The sequence below is a fragment of the Pinus tabuliformis genome, chromosome 8 (genome assembly GCF_031772625.1).
Source record: "Pinus tabuliformis cultivar Carrire ecotype Pingquan chromosome 8, CPIR1, whole genome shotgun sequence".
Classification (NCBI taxonomy): Eukaryota; Viridiplantae; Streptophyta; class Pinopsida; order Pinales; family Pinaceae; genus Pinus; species Pinus tabuliformis.
This window is the reverse complement of record NC_142294.1, coordinates 1,233,327,831-1,233,341,004: the sequence shown is the minus strand read 5'-3', so window position 1 is coordinate 1,233,341,004 and position 13,174 is coordinate 1,233,327,831. Positions and strand designations below refer to the sequence as shown.

The window sequence follows — 13,174 nt, the reverse complement described above, 5'->3', positions numbered from 1 at the left end:
TGAACAATTATATAACACATTTAAATTCAAGATATTCCTTGGGTTGGATTTTGGGTGGATTTATATTTATAACATTACAAGGTACAAACTTTTTTTTAAATATAAAAATGTTTTTTTTTTCATGAAAAAATATATAACACATTTAAATGGAAGATATTCCATGTTTGGATTTTGGGTAGATTAACATTTTTACATTAAAAAATATATAACACATTTAAATTGAAGATATTCTATGTTTGGATTTTGGGTAGATGTATATCAATAATAAGTTAGGAAAATAAGTGACAAATGAGTACATTTCTATTAATAAGGGGTTATGAAAAATAAATGAGAGATAAGTATAAAAAAATAAAAAATTATTTTAAAATTTAAATCATAGGTTTATAAATGTATAGATATTTTAAAAAGTTAAGAATAATGAATTTTTTTAAAAAATTATTTATATTTAGTTTTTAAAATATTTTGATAAATATAAAAGTATGAAATCTTATAATTTTAAATTTAGATTTACAAGGTATTATTTACTTCAGATTGTTATTGATTCATGTATTGTTGTTTTGAGTTAGTCATTTTAGGTAGGATGAATGTGACTTTTTCTATATTTATGTATGAATTTTTGGAAGATTGTCTTTAAATTAATAGAAGGAGTGCTAATACATGTTTTCAATACGTGATTTTCATTTTTTAAATCAAATATTTCAATTTCATAAGTAGACAAAGTTTTGAAGATGAATTGATCTCCAAATCCTGTATTTTATTCTAAAAAATTTTGAAGATGCCTTCTCTACTCCAATTATGCATGATTACTTTTAATTTGGGTTTTCAAATGAAGATATCCAAAGTGCTCTTTAAGATTGGAGGGAGGGGGAGCTTTGCGTCACATTATGGATGAGCAAATATGAGACTTTGAGAAGACCAAAAGAGAGAGGAGAAATAGGGGATCTTCGTCACACAAGACAAGTCACCAAGTAATAAGAGATTGAGTGGTGGAAAACCAAAGCTTGCATGAGATAGAGCACGACAAAGCATAATGACTCCAATAAGTGTGGACCTCAAGGTGAGTGAAGAACATCACACCAAAATTTATATGATGATGGGTGATGTTGGGTGAGACAATGTTGCTCCAATAAACATTATATCATGAGAATAGATCAAGGGTTGAAGACCAAAATTAACAAATAGCCAAAGAGAAAAATTCTCCAATAGAAACACCAACCTTGAGGAATTGAATAACAAAATAATCATACAAAGGGAGCAAGAATAGAGCATGATAGTAGAACTTGGTTCCAAGAGTAAATAGCTAGATACACATTGCAAATGATTTAAACACTCACCAATAATTCACAATAACATATAATAGAGTTGCGGCTCTCTAACTCAAAATCTTTTTGAATTGTTTGAGGATACATGATTCAATAGATCCAAAAGACTTATGCATAATCCCCTCAAAACATCATGGGAATCCTCTAAAAAGATACTTAGAATGCTACTATTGTCCCTAAATTTAGGCTATACTAAAAACTACTAGAAACTATATAATAACTAAAAATAATTAAAATATTCCAACGCTCCCCCACAATTATGACCATTATTGCCTACTTGTTTAAGTCTCAACTTGGCTTATAATAATTGAGATTAAGTCAAAAATTGTTTTACTTTTACATGCTAGTGGACGCTGTCTTAAGTTCTATGTTGTATAGGTTTTTCTTCCTTTTACTCCAAACTTTGTATCCTGCATGCATTTCCTTCTTATTTATCTTTGGCTTTACTTTGGTCTTCATCTTCAATATTTCATCATCTTCAGTGTCATCTAAATGTGATTCTTCTTTTGCATCTGCTTGTACCTTAACTGTTGTTAATTGAATTTTTATGTCAACTGTTGTAAGATCGAAAATAATATCTTTGATTTCTTTCATCTCTTCTTCTACTATCATAGGGTCTTCAACAACTCCGATGATTACCTTTATTTTTTTATTCCATCTTTTGTTGCAATTATGACAGATTTTACATACTCACTTTCATCTTTATCATACTTCGACTTTCCATGCCACTCTTCAAAAAATGTTAATTGAACCTCGTAATCAAATTCAACTTTCACTACTAGGTTTTCTCACATGTTGTTGCTACTACAAAGGTGGTTTCAACTTCATCATTTTCAACTTCAATTTCATCTACCAGACATGTACTTACACATATATGTTCATTTTTTTCACCATATTCATGGGATAGTATATGTCTTGCACAAAGTCACATTTTTCTTCCTCAAATTTTCAATAGATTTCTCTATGGTGTTTAGGTCAATTGTAGTCTCATTGTCTTTATAGCTCCTACTTTTGTTGGTTCTTCTATAACATCTCCAATTGATTTTACAATATCAAAATCATTTGCTTCCCTGTTACAATGGGTGCTTCATTAATAACTGCAATGCTTTGCAGCTTAGCTTGACGTTGATCAATATTGCTTCCCTTTTTACTATATGTCATCACTAGAATATGCCAAGCTTCTTTGGACGTGGTTGTTTCTACAATCTTGGAATAATGCTATCATCCAATCCTTGTTGAATGACAAACAATGACCCTATGTCATTCTTCATGTTGGATATAAGTTGATTTCTTTGATCTTGTGGCATGGCCTTATAAACTACTTGACTTGGGGTTCTTCCAACCCATATAAAACAATATTCAATATACTATTTCAATGGATTTTTCTTGTTCTACTACTATGGCAAGATCAAGGCAAGTTGAAAGTGTCAAAGCTAATTTATTGCCGCTAACTAACACCTAGGTTGAACTACCGATTGTTTCTCTAGTTTGAACTAACTTGAGTTTTTTCTCCTCTTATTTTATTTAGTGGAGAGACTCCCTTTCTTATCTTATTTTCAGAATGGGCAATTAACTATAGTGATTATTCTCTTTTTTGGATGGAGACATAGAAACCTAGCATTGACACTGGAAATGGAATAGTAGGTACCAAAAGTGGATAACCTACCTACCAGGCTCTACTAGCATCGAACCTGGATCTAGTCGTAGTGGCAAATAATCCTGGGGCATTTCACTCATGTTTGTCAATGGATAAGTTCAATGTCTCCATGTGAGCTCGTATAGTGTGAGTAGGCGAGTGACTAGACTTCAGCGAAGGCAATAAGGGCAAGACAAAACAACCCTGTCTAAAGGCCATGGGGAAGAGCATAGTTTAGTTTTTAGCTAAATAACTTAAAACTCATAATTTTTACGAGTAATTATGAAAAACAAAAAATATAATAACCACTTTTTTCATAAATTGAAAATAAACCAAAACCCTTTATATTATATTTTCAGTTTCTCTTTAACATTTTTTCTTTCTTTCAAAAAGTAAATAACCTCCACTTTCTAAGGAAATTTCTGAGATATTATGGCGTCATGCAAATTAATCCAAATAAAGCTTAAAGTAAAAAGTAGTGTAATATTCCAACATTACTCCAAATAACTTTAACACCTTTTAATAAAATCTTTCACACTTCCACTTAATGGTGGCTGGTGGCACTAGGATTCAGAACGAACAATGTGTCCCTCAACAATGATGGCTACAGTCTGAGTGGTGTTAGGATCATGAAACAACTAGTTCTGATGATGGATAGAGGAAAAACAAACTGTTGCAGCAGTTAAACATTTACAGATAATTCACAATAATAAACAATAACATAGAATAAAATTGCAGTTCTTTAATTCGAATTTTATTAAGTTACTTGAGGATAGATCTAAAAACCTTATAAATAGTCCTCTCTAAAAAAATTCTTTAGAACGCTAATACTGTTACTAAATTTATACTTTGCTCCCTATATAATAAACCCTAATAACTAACATATTCCAGCCCCACATAGTTGAAACACTCAATTCAGTAGTAGACTGGTTTTAGCTGTCAAATTTGACGGGTAGGTTTGGTTTCACATTCCAACCCTGTTTGAACGCATAATAAAAATTGGATCTTCCATTAAAGTCAGAGAGATATCTGAATTGATGGGACGTGTTCTAAAAAGAAAGGCAAATGCTATCAGGCTGATTCGATGTTTTCCTCAATAATTGAATCCAGTTGCAAGAAAATGTTAATCATAAAGAGAAGGCTTTGACAGCTGGTACTCACGAATAATAATCTGCCTTTGTGCTTTTATGTTCAATCACAAGACCTTTTCATTCTGTGTCAGCATTCCATTTCCCACCTAAGGTCCTCTTACCGTATGGAATAATCCGATGTTTGCCACAATAATTAAGGCCAATGGGAGGCAATGTTAAGTTATAAATTTGACATGGAAGCGAAGACCTTAACTGGCCATACTCATCAATGATAATGATAACAAGATTTATGCTTTTGTATTCAGTGACAATAACTATGGAGTCCCTGTTATCTTTTCCATTTTCCACCCTAAGTCCTCGTCCCATATGGACTAAATCTGGTTTTGTGCTTTCATTTCAATCATAACCTTTCCCATTTTCCACCATAAGTCCGCCTCCAATATTGACTGCTTACATATTTAATAGATTGAGGAAATTTCTATGAATGTCCCAAATGAACAGGAAAATGCACTGAGACCTGTACTGGATGAAGCACCTAATAAATCCAATAAATTTTATATAAAATGTCCATATGAACAGAAAAACGCACTAACTGTTTTGCATAACACACCCACTTATCCAAGTAATATAACTAGCCATCGTTATTCTTTCCTCATTTCATAGCCATTCACTTCATCTCAATGGGTAACCCAACAACATATTTTCTGGTCTTTTGTATCACGGTGGTTGCAGTTTCAATGCTTCAATGCCTGCTCATGGGCAGTGCAACAGCCTTAGACCATGAGAATTACCATACTATCTCGGTTGAGAACTTCAAATGGAAAGAGCCACATAAATTTGCCAAATGCCCAGCTTCATTTGCAGGTGAACTGATCTCTTCTTTTTGTTTTCAGAGTATTTCTTAGATAATTCTTACCTTAGATAAAGTACTTGCATTTATCTTTTGAACTCATCCAATGATTTCCATGACCAGCTTCCTTTCATATATACTCTGTAAATCTCAATGGATAGCCAAGCTACACATTTTCTAGTGTGGCTGCTTTTCTGCTTCATGGGCAGTTCAGAAATCTCATGAAAATTACCATCCTAGCTCAGTCTAACACTTATAGTGGAAAGACACGAGGATTTGCCAAATGCCCAATATGGTCTGTAGGATCTCTTTTTTTGGTTTTGATACTTTCGATATAATTCTTTTGGCTAAGCTGTAGAAATCACCTAGGAATTTGTTCATCAGTAGCCATTTGCATTGCCAACTCAGGTTTTCATGTCTTCTCAGTCCATTTCAGTGGGTGTCCAAAAACACATACTCTAATGTTTTGTTTAAAAATGGCAGCTGCTCTGCTTCATGCTGGTTCAAGGGCAGTTCTGCAATCCCAGACCACGAGAATTATCATACAGTCCCAGTCTAGAACTTCAAATAGCAGAGACCCATAGGAATTTGGCAATTGCTCAGGAGCTTATCTCCTTTTAGGAGAGGGAACTCTCTTTAGATAATTCCTTTGAGCTAGGCTGTTCAAATCACCTAGGACTTGCAATTGAACGCATTAGTATCTATTTCCATCACCAACTTCCTTTCATATTTGCTGAGTCCGTCTGGATGGACAGCCAAACAACACAGCCTCTCATGTTTTTTAAAAGAGTTGCCACTGATCTGCTTTCTTGCAGACTCATAGACAGTTAAGCAACCCAAGATCACGAAAATTAGCATACTATCCCAGTTGGAAACTTCAAATGGTAATGGAAAGGCATGTAGGGATTTGCCAAATGCCAAGTCTATTTTTTTGAGGAGGGAGGGTGGGAAGGTAATTCTTTTGGTTGAGCTGTCTTAGTGACTTGAAACTTGCACCTAATCTAATCCCAACTTCCCTTTCATATCTACTCTGTCCAGCTCAATAGAATTTGTGTGTGCAGGTCACGAAGCGCTAAAGCCAGGAATGAAGATAAGACTGGATCATATTCACGGGGCCTGCTCACCTCTCAGGCCCATCAACTCGAGCTCATGGATAGACTTGGTCTCTCAGATTTTCGAACGAGACAATGCTCGTTTGAATACAATAAGCAGGTCCAAAAACAGCAGCACTTATTCTCCAATGAGCAATGTTCCTCTTCAACCTGGAAGCAAAGTCGGTACAGGGAACTATATTCTAACCGCAGGGTTTGGCACACCAGCTAAGAAATTGTTTCTGATAATTGACACGGGCAGCGATGTGACATGGATACAATGCAACCCTTGTTCAGACTGTTATTCGCAGGTAGATCCCATATTCAATCCCCAGCAGTCATCTTCGTATAAACACTTACCCTGTCTTTCGGCTGCCTGTACTCAATTGGCCACTGCAGAAGGCAATTTGAACACCTGCGGTGTTGGGGGCTGCGTTTATGAAGTCAACTACGGGGATGGATCGACAACGCAGGGGGATTTCAGCCAGGAGACCTTAACTCTGGGTTCCGATTCTTTCCAAAGCTTTGCCTTCGGATGTGGGCATACCAATACAGGGCTCTTTAAAGGTTCGGCTGGGCTTTTAGGTTTGGGCCGAACTGCACTTGCCTTTCCTGCCCAGACAAAAAGCAAATATGCCGGCCAATTCTCTTACTGCCTTCCGGATTTCCTATCCTCCACATCAACTGGCTCGTTCAGCGTCGGTCAGGGTTCGATTCCCGGCTCTGCCGTTTTCACCCCTATCGTCTCAAATTCCATGTATACATCCTTCTATTTTGTGGGATTGAACGGCATAAGCGTCGGAGGCCAGAGACTCTCGATTACGCCTGCTGTGCTTGGAAGAGGAGGCACGATTGTGGATTCTGGAACTGTCATAACTCGGCTCGTCCCACAGGCATACAATACCCTGAAAACATCGTTCCGGAGCCAGACCCAGAATCTTCCGAGCGCACAGCCCTATTCGATCCTGGACACCTGCTACGACCTGTCTAGCTACAGCCAGGTCAGGGTTCCGATTATAACTTTTCATTTCCAGAACAATGCGGATGTGAGTGTTAGCGCCCTCGGGATTTTGTTTCCGGTAAAGAGTGACGGATCCCAGGTGTGCCTGGCATTCGCACCAGAGTCCCAATCGAACAGTGTTAACATTATTGGGAACTACCAACAGCAGCGAATGCGAGTTGCTTTTGACACGAAAGCCGGAAGAGTTGGCTTCGCTTCTGGATCCTGCGCTGCCTAGCACTGCTCCAGTAATACTAATAAATGCATGTGATGGTCTATGCCCTGGCCTCCATGTACGTTGTTGGGCTAATTGTAAAGTTATATTTCACCTGTTTCTGCAAAAGACTGACAGTCCCTGTCATGCAAAATACAATAAGCAGATGTTTAGATCTTGGATCAGATGGAGGTTTTAACCCCATCCTAGCCTTATCAAACTATTGTTATATAAATGATCAAATATAATATATTGGAAAATTGCCTTTGGGTATGTTAAGATCAAATATTATATATTTGAAATTTGCCTGTGGATATATTAAATAATTTAAGATGGTAAGATATAAATAAATTTTCTAAGCAATTAATTTTAAAAAATTATCAAAATAATACACATCATCCAGATATATGTATAATAAATATGTTGTTTTCAACCTTTTCACAAAAAGATACTATTTTTTTGACAATATTGTATAATTTTATTAAATGAATTTTTTTTAAATTTTATATAATTTTATTAAATTAAATTTTAGCTTCTTATTAGATTTAATTTATTCTTAAAGAAGAGTTGAGAGTATATCTTAACATCTCTAATCACTCACAAATTAATTATTCACTTATAAGATGTTACTTATTACATTAAAATAGGTATTAATTCCATCATAATATAATGTAATAGAAGATTTAAAGCATTTCAAATTTCTTTTCTAAATTAAAAAGATTCATGTAAAATTGTTTATGAGGTATAAAATAGTTGGTGAATTGGTATATTGTTAAGGTAATATTGTGGGTGTTTCATTTTCTTAACTTCCAAGTAGAGATTATAGTGATAGTGATGACTTAGTGTAGCACAAACACCTAATTACCGATGATTTTAGTGATAGTGATGGGTATTGACTTAGTGTACCACAAATGCCTAATTACCGATGATTTTAGTGATAATGATGGGTATTGACTTAGTGTACCACAAATGCCTAGTTAGAGATTCTACCTATTAGTATAGTGATAGTGATGGGTATTGAGGTAGTGTAGCACAAATGATAGTGATGGGTATTGACTTAGTGTAGCACAAATGCCTAGTTATAGATTCTTAAAAAAGAGATGGATCTATATTTAAAAAAATATCAAAATTAACTAACATATACACACATATAAAATAAAATATTGAAACCATTTTTAAATCTCTTTTTCGAGTTAAAAAAAATTGTGTGTGTTTTGTTAAGACACTCGCCTGGATGTCCCATTTATCTGACTTCTAATTAAAAGTTATAGTGATAGTCATGGGAATTGATCCACTATCATTCATATACACGATATCTAGTTATTATTTCTCTAATAAAAAATTAAGAAATCAAAACCATAAAAAATATTATATATATATATATATATATATATATATATATATTCTTTATATTTTTTTTTGCATGTTTTGAAAATGGATCTAAATATTAGTTCTGAAACAACTGCAATGAAATTCACATCTTTGAATCTTCCTACATCAACAAACAATTTCAATCTCTCTCACACACATATAATTTTTCAATATATATACTATATAAATATTTTTATTTTATATAATATTTTTGTATTCATATGAATAAGCTTATTTTCAAATATTTTTAATCATACATATTATTTTATCAAAATATATTAAATGCAAATGCAAATTTTTAATAAAATGAATATTGTGGAGAGGGGCTCTCAATCTTAGATATTCAGTGTTTAAATAATATTAATATGCGAATTCTTTTAATTATAATGTTTAAATTATAAGGTGTTCTTGGGTGTAAAATAGATGGTGACAAGGTGTTATGTTAAGGTACTTCATGTGTTACGTTAAGGCACTTCATGGTGAAAATGTCACAAGTTCTAATGGAAGGAACTACTTTTGATTTAAAGGAAGGGAATGAGACATGCAATACATTATTGCAATATGTGATTTTCATTTTTTAAATTGGACATCTCCATGCCATAAGTTGACAAAGTTCTAAAGATAAAATTGATCTCCCAATCAAGATGTCTTATCTACTCAAATTTTGCAAGATTCTTTTTAATTTGATCCAGATTGTTCTTCAATGTTGGAAGGACAAGGAGCTCTACACCACATTATGGGTGAGCGCAGATTAGAGTTTTGAGGCTATTGAATCTATATATGCAATCAAAAAATTAATTTAAACAACAGAAATAAAAAATCTGTTCTCCGCATCAATCTATAGCATACTCAAAGACCCTCCAAATTAAGCTAACTAATAATGTATATACACTTACTTAAACTGTCATAAACTTTAATTTTAAAACTTTAATAATAACAAATAGAAAAAAATTATAATCAAGAAACAATTTAAAATCAAAATATAAATTTTTAAACATTCCAATATTACACTAATATAATTATTTATTATTTTAATTTTAAAATTTTGATAATAAAAATAAAAATTAATTTGCTTATCCCAAAACAATTTATTATTATTATTATTGAGATCTTTCCACTTTCCTCATATTGGTTGATAGTATCTGCATCCACTTAACTTTATAGAACTTATAACCTGCATGGTGAAATTCAAGAGGTAAATTGTTAGTCACGAGACTGGCCGTTCCAAGCATTTTTCAAAATGAGAGTGATATTGGTTATAGGTTATAGTGGTAAAAATAAAGTCGTGTGCGCAAAAGATCAAAGATTCAACAACCAATAGTAAACCCTAAAAATAAAATAATAATAAACCCTAAAGTTATAATTAACTTTTAACATTAATAAATAAAAGTAATAAAAAAACATATCGTGAATGGTAATATAAAAAATATGTTTTCAGTGGTAAATAGTATTTGCACGTGAACTTGTCGGAACTTTGAAACTTTGATAATCACAGATAGGGGTGAAATTCTTTAACTTATCACAAACTTAACTTTATAATCATAGGTAGTGTGAAATTTTAAGTGTTTCATTTTAATTAGTTTTAAAAAATTATTAAAATTAACACAGTAATTTATTAAAATTAACACAGTATTTACATATGTATAATAGTGAAAAAGATAAAATGAATTTATGTATTTGTAAAAATAGACATAATTTATAATTTTATTATATAGAGTTTTAGGTTTTTATTACATATAACTTATTCTTAATGGAGGTTAAGAAAATAGGTTTTTAATCACTCACAAATTAATTTATCATTTAAGAGAATATGTTTCTAATCACTCACAAATTAATTTATTATTTATAGGATGTTATTTATTATAATTTCTTATAATTTTATTATATAAAGTTTTAGGTTTTTATTAGATATAATTTATTTCTAATTTAAGAGAAGAGGTTAAGAGAATATATTTCTAACAGCTCACAAATTAATTTATCATTTATAAAATGTTACTTATACCGTTAATGTAAGTACTAATTCCAATATAATATAATACAATATAAAATCAAACACATTTCAAATCTGTTTTTAAAATTGAAAATACTCATGAAAAATAGTTTACTAGTGTAAAATAGTTAGTGAATTGGTGTATTGTTAAGGTAATCTTGTGGGTGTCCCATTTTCCTAACTTCCAATTAGAGATTACACTGATAGTAGTGATGGGCATTGACTTAGTGTAGCACAAATGCCTAGTCACACAAATTCTTCTAACAAAAAAAGAGATTCATGTAAAACAATAAAAAAAGAGATTCATTTCTGTAACATTTCCCCGTAACCTCCCACCTCCCACGAAAATGTATGGAGTTAGAATTTTTTTACACAATTTACCCACAAGTAGCTATCCAAATTACTATTCGAGATTCCTCATTAACCATTAGATAGAATCATAATCATTACATAGAGTAAATTTAGTAAGGGAATAAAACTTGTAGAATATTAGCACAAACTTTCTAATGTAACCTTGCACCAATTCCATGATTATTTTAATAGAATCATATTCTTGACAATATAAATGTCACATTATGCAAGGAATCAACATCATAAAAATGGCACAACATGCAACCATATCATTAGATATCGATATATCTGGGAAACCTTGTAGTGTGAAAACCAACAAACTTTTAATTTACTAAAAGCTCGTGAGGGTGTTCACCTATCACTCAATGGTTATAAGGGAGTCTATCCCTTGACCATTACTATAAAATATTACAAAGAATATCATCTAAAAAACAACATAACTTTTTATAAGCTATTACAATCATCATACCATCATTTACCTTCAAATCCTTGAACATTGTGTCTTTAAGGCCTGGTTCGATCGCTAACTTATTTCCCGCCATAATGATAACTTAATCCATCTTTATATGTCACAACATTTTCCTGTAACTGTTATTGCCAACAACCTTTTATATCATGATTAAATCAATTATTAATCAAACTAATTCATAAATATATACTAGTGGTGTTTCACCATCTATTCATGTACATTCATGAAATGCAAACAAAATATTGTGACATGTTTCCTTTAACACTGCATATGAATTAGTTATAAGTGTATAACCATCAATGCATTTCTATAAACAAATACCACATTAACTAATATTCCCCTCACATAAACCCACATTCTTGCAAGACAAATCACTACAACTATCCAGACATTCCTTTAAAAGAAACTAACACATCAGTTATGATCTTCATGCATGCAAATTACATAAACTTTATCAAAAGAACTAGTCCTTTAACTATTACTTTTGGTGCATGCAAATATGTAAAGAAAACTAACACAACGAATGTTGTTCCTATGCATGCAAATGCATATACTGTCCAAAATATTGTTTAACCCAATAGAGCATGTGTTTCACTTTTTAAGGAAATCTAGTATAATAGGGCATGCAAAAACATGTTTTCTTTTCCATAAAACTAATGCAATAAACCAGACAAATACATGCCTTATTTTCCAAACATTGTACCAACATTATATATATATATATATATATATATATATATATATATATATAAATATTATTATATATTCCATGGAATTCAACACATTATTATGGCTTTTGTGCATGTAATTCATACGAATGTATATTCTTTCCAAACGAAAGCTAATACGAATCTTTCATGCATATACATGATCTTATTCCAAAAGAAACTAACATAATAGTTATGATAGCATAAAAGTAATCACATATAGTTTTTTCCTAAAAAAATATATCTCAATAATTCTTCTATACATGTAAAGAACATAACTCTATAACATAATGATTGTTCTCTGTATGTGGAAAAGCTTATCATAATAACCCTTCTTTAATGTATGCAACACACATTCCTCCTCTAGAATTCTACCATCATTAACTATTATTTTCAAGTAAACAAATATATACTTACTTTTCAAAAAGAATTTAATATAACATCATTTCTCTATCATTCTATATGCAAGTTTCTCATGCTTCCCTTTCAATAAATTACCATAGCTAACCATATTTTATGCATAAAACCTAGGCAACAATAACAAGGTTAAATTAGCCTTGTATGCACCTAAATCAAGAAGTTAACACAATTCATCTAGCGAAGCAACCTTTTCAAGAATATTTATATAATAATTTTCTTTATCTACATGCAAAAAACATATTTTCTATATCGCAATGGCTACCCTTTTGTATAGGCAACATGTGTTTTTTCTAACACAACGACCCTTGCTTCAATGCACATAACCTTTTCAAGAAACAAGCATGTGTTCTTGTTCATGTATGAACGAGATTCATATGCATGTTTTAAGAAAACGATCTTTATTTTTCATCAATTCATGCACAAAACTCATATGCATGTATTTTTGCACTCAAATCCTTACAGTTTTTAAATAAAGAACATATGTAATATATGCATATAGATTCATCAAAACCCTTACAAGAAAATTAATCTAATTAACTTTTCTTTTTTCCAAGAATCTAATAATGTATGCCAAGACATTTCACTTCGAAATCTAATACAATGATGCATGCAATTGATTTTTTTCTTTCAAGAATTAACATAGAAATTTATTTCAAGAATTC

At 31.8% G+C, this 13,174-nt stretch overlaps 1 protein-coding gene across 1 annotated transcript; it reads left to right on the top strand.

Moving 5' to 3' along the window:
- Positions 1-4,679: 4,679 nt before the first annotated feature.
- LOC149239847 (aspartyl protease family protein At5g10770-like) lies at positions 4,680-7,490 on the top strand. The gene is made up of 2 exons (XM_089373559.1): positions 4,680-4,913; positions 5,961-7,490. The coding sequence occupies exons 1-2, from the start codon at positions 4,730-4,732 to the stop codon at positions 7,226-7,228; spliced, it is 1,452 nt and encodes a 483-aa protein (XP_089229685.1). The 5' UTR covers positions 4,680-4,729; the 3' UTR covers positions 7,229-7,490.
- The last annotated feature ends 5,684 nt before the right edge of the window (positions 7,491-13,174 follow it).

Bases quoted from the DNA above. Each gene is read 5' to 3' on its own strand.
- LOC149239847 (XM_089373559.1), top strand. From the start codon at position 4,730: ATGGGTAACCCAACAACATATTTTCTGGTCTTTTGTATCACGGTGGTT. The intron at 4,914-5,960 runs GTGAACTGATCT...TTGTGTGTGCAG, and splicing joins ATGCCCAGCTTCATTTGCAG to GTCACGAAGCGCTAAAGCCA.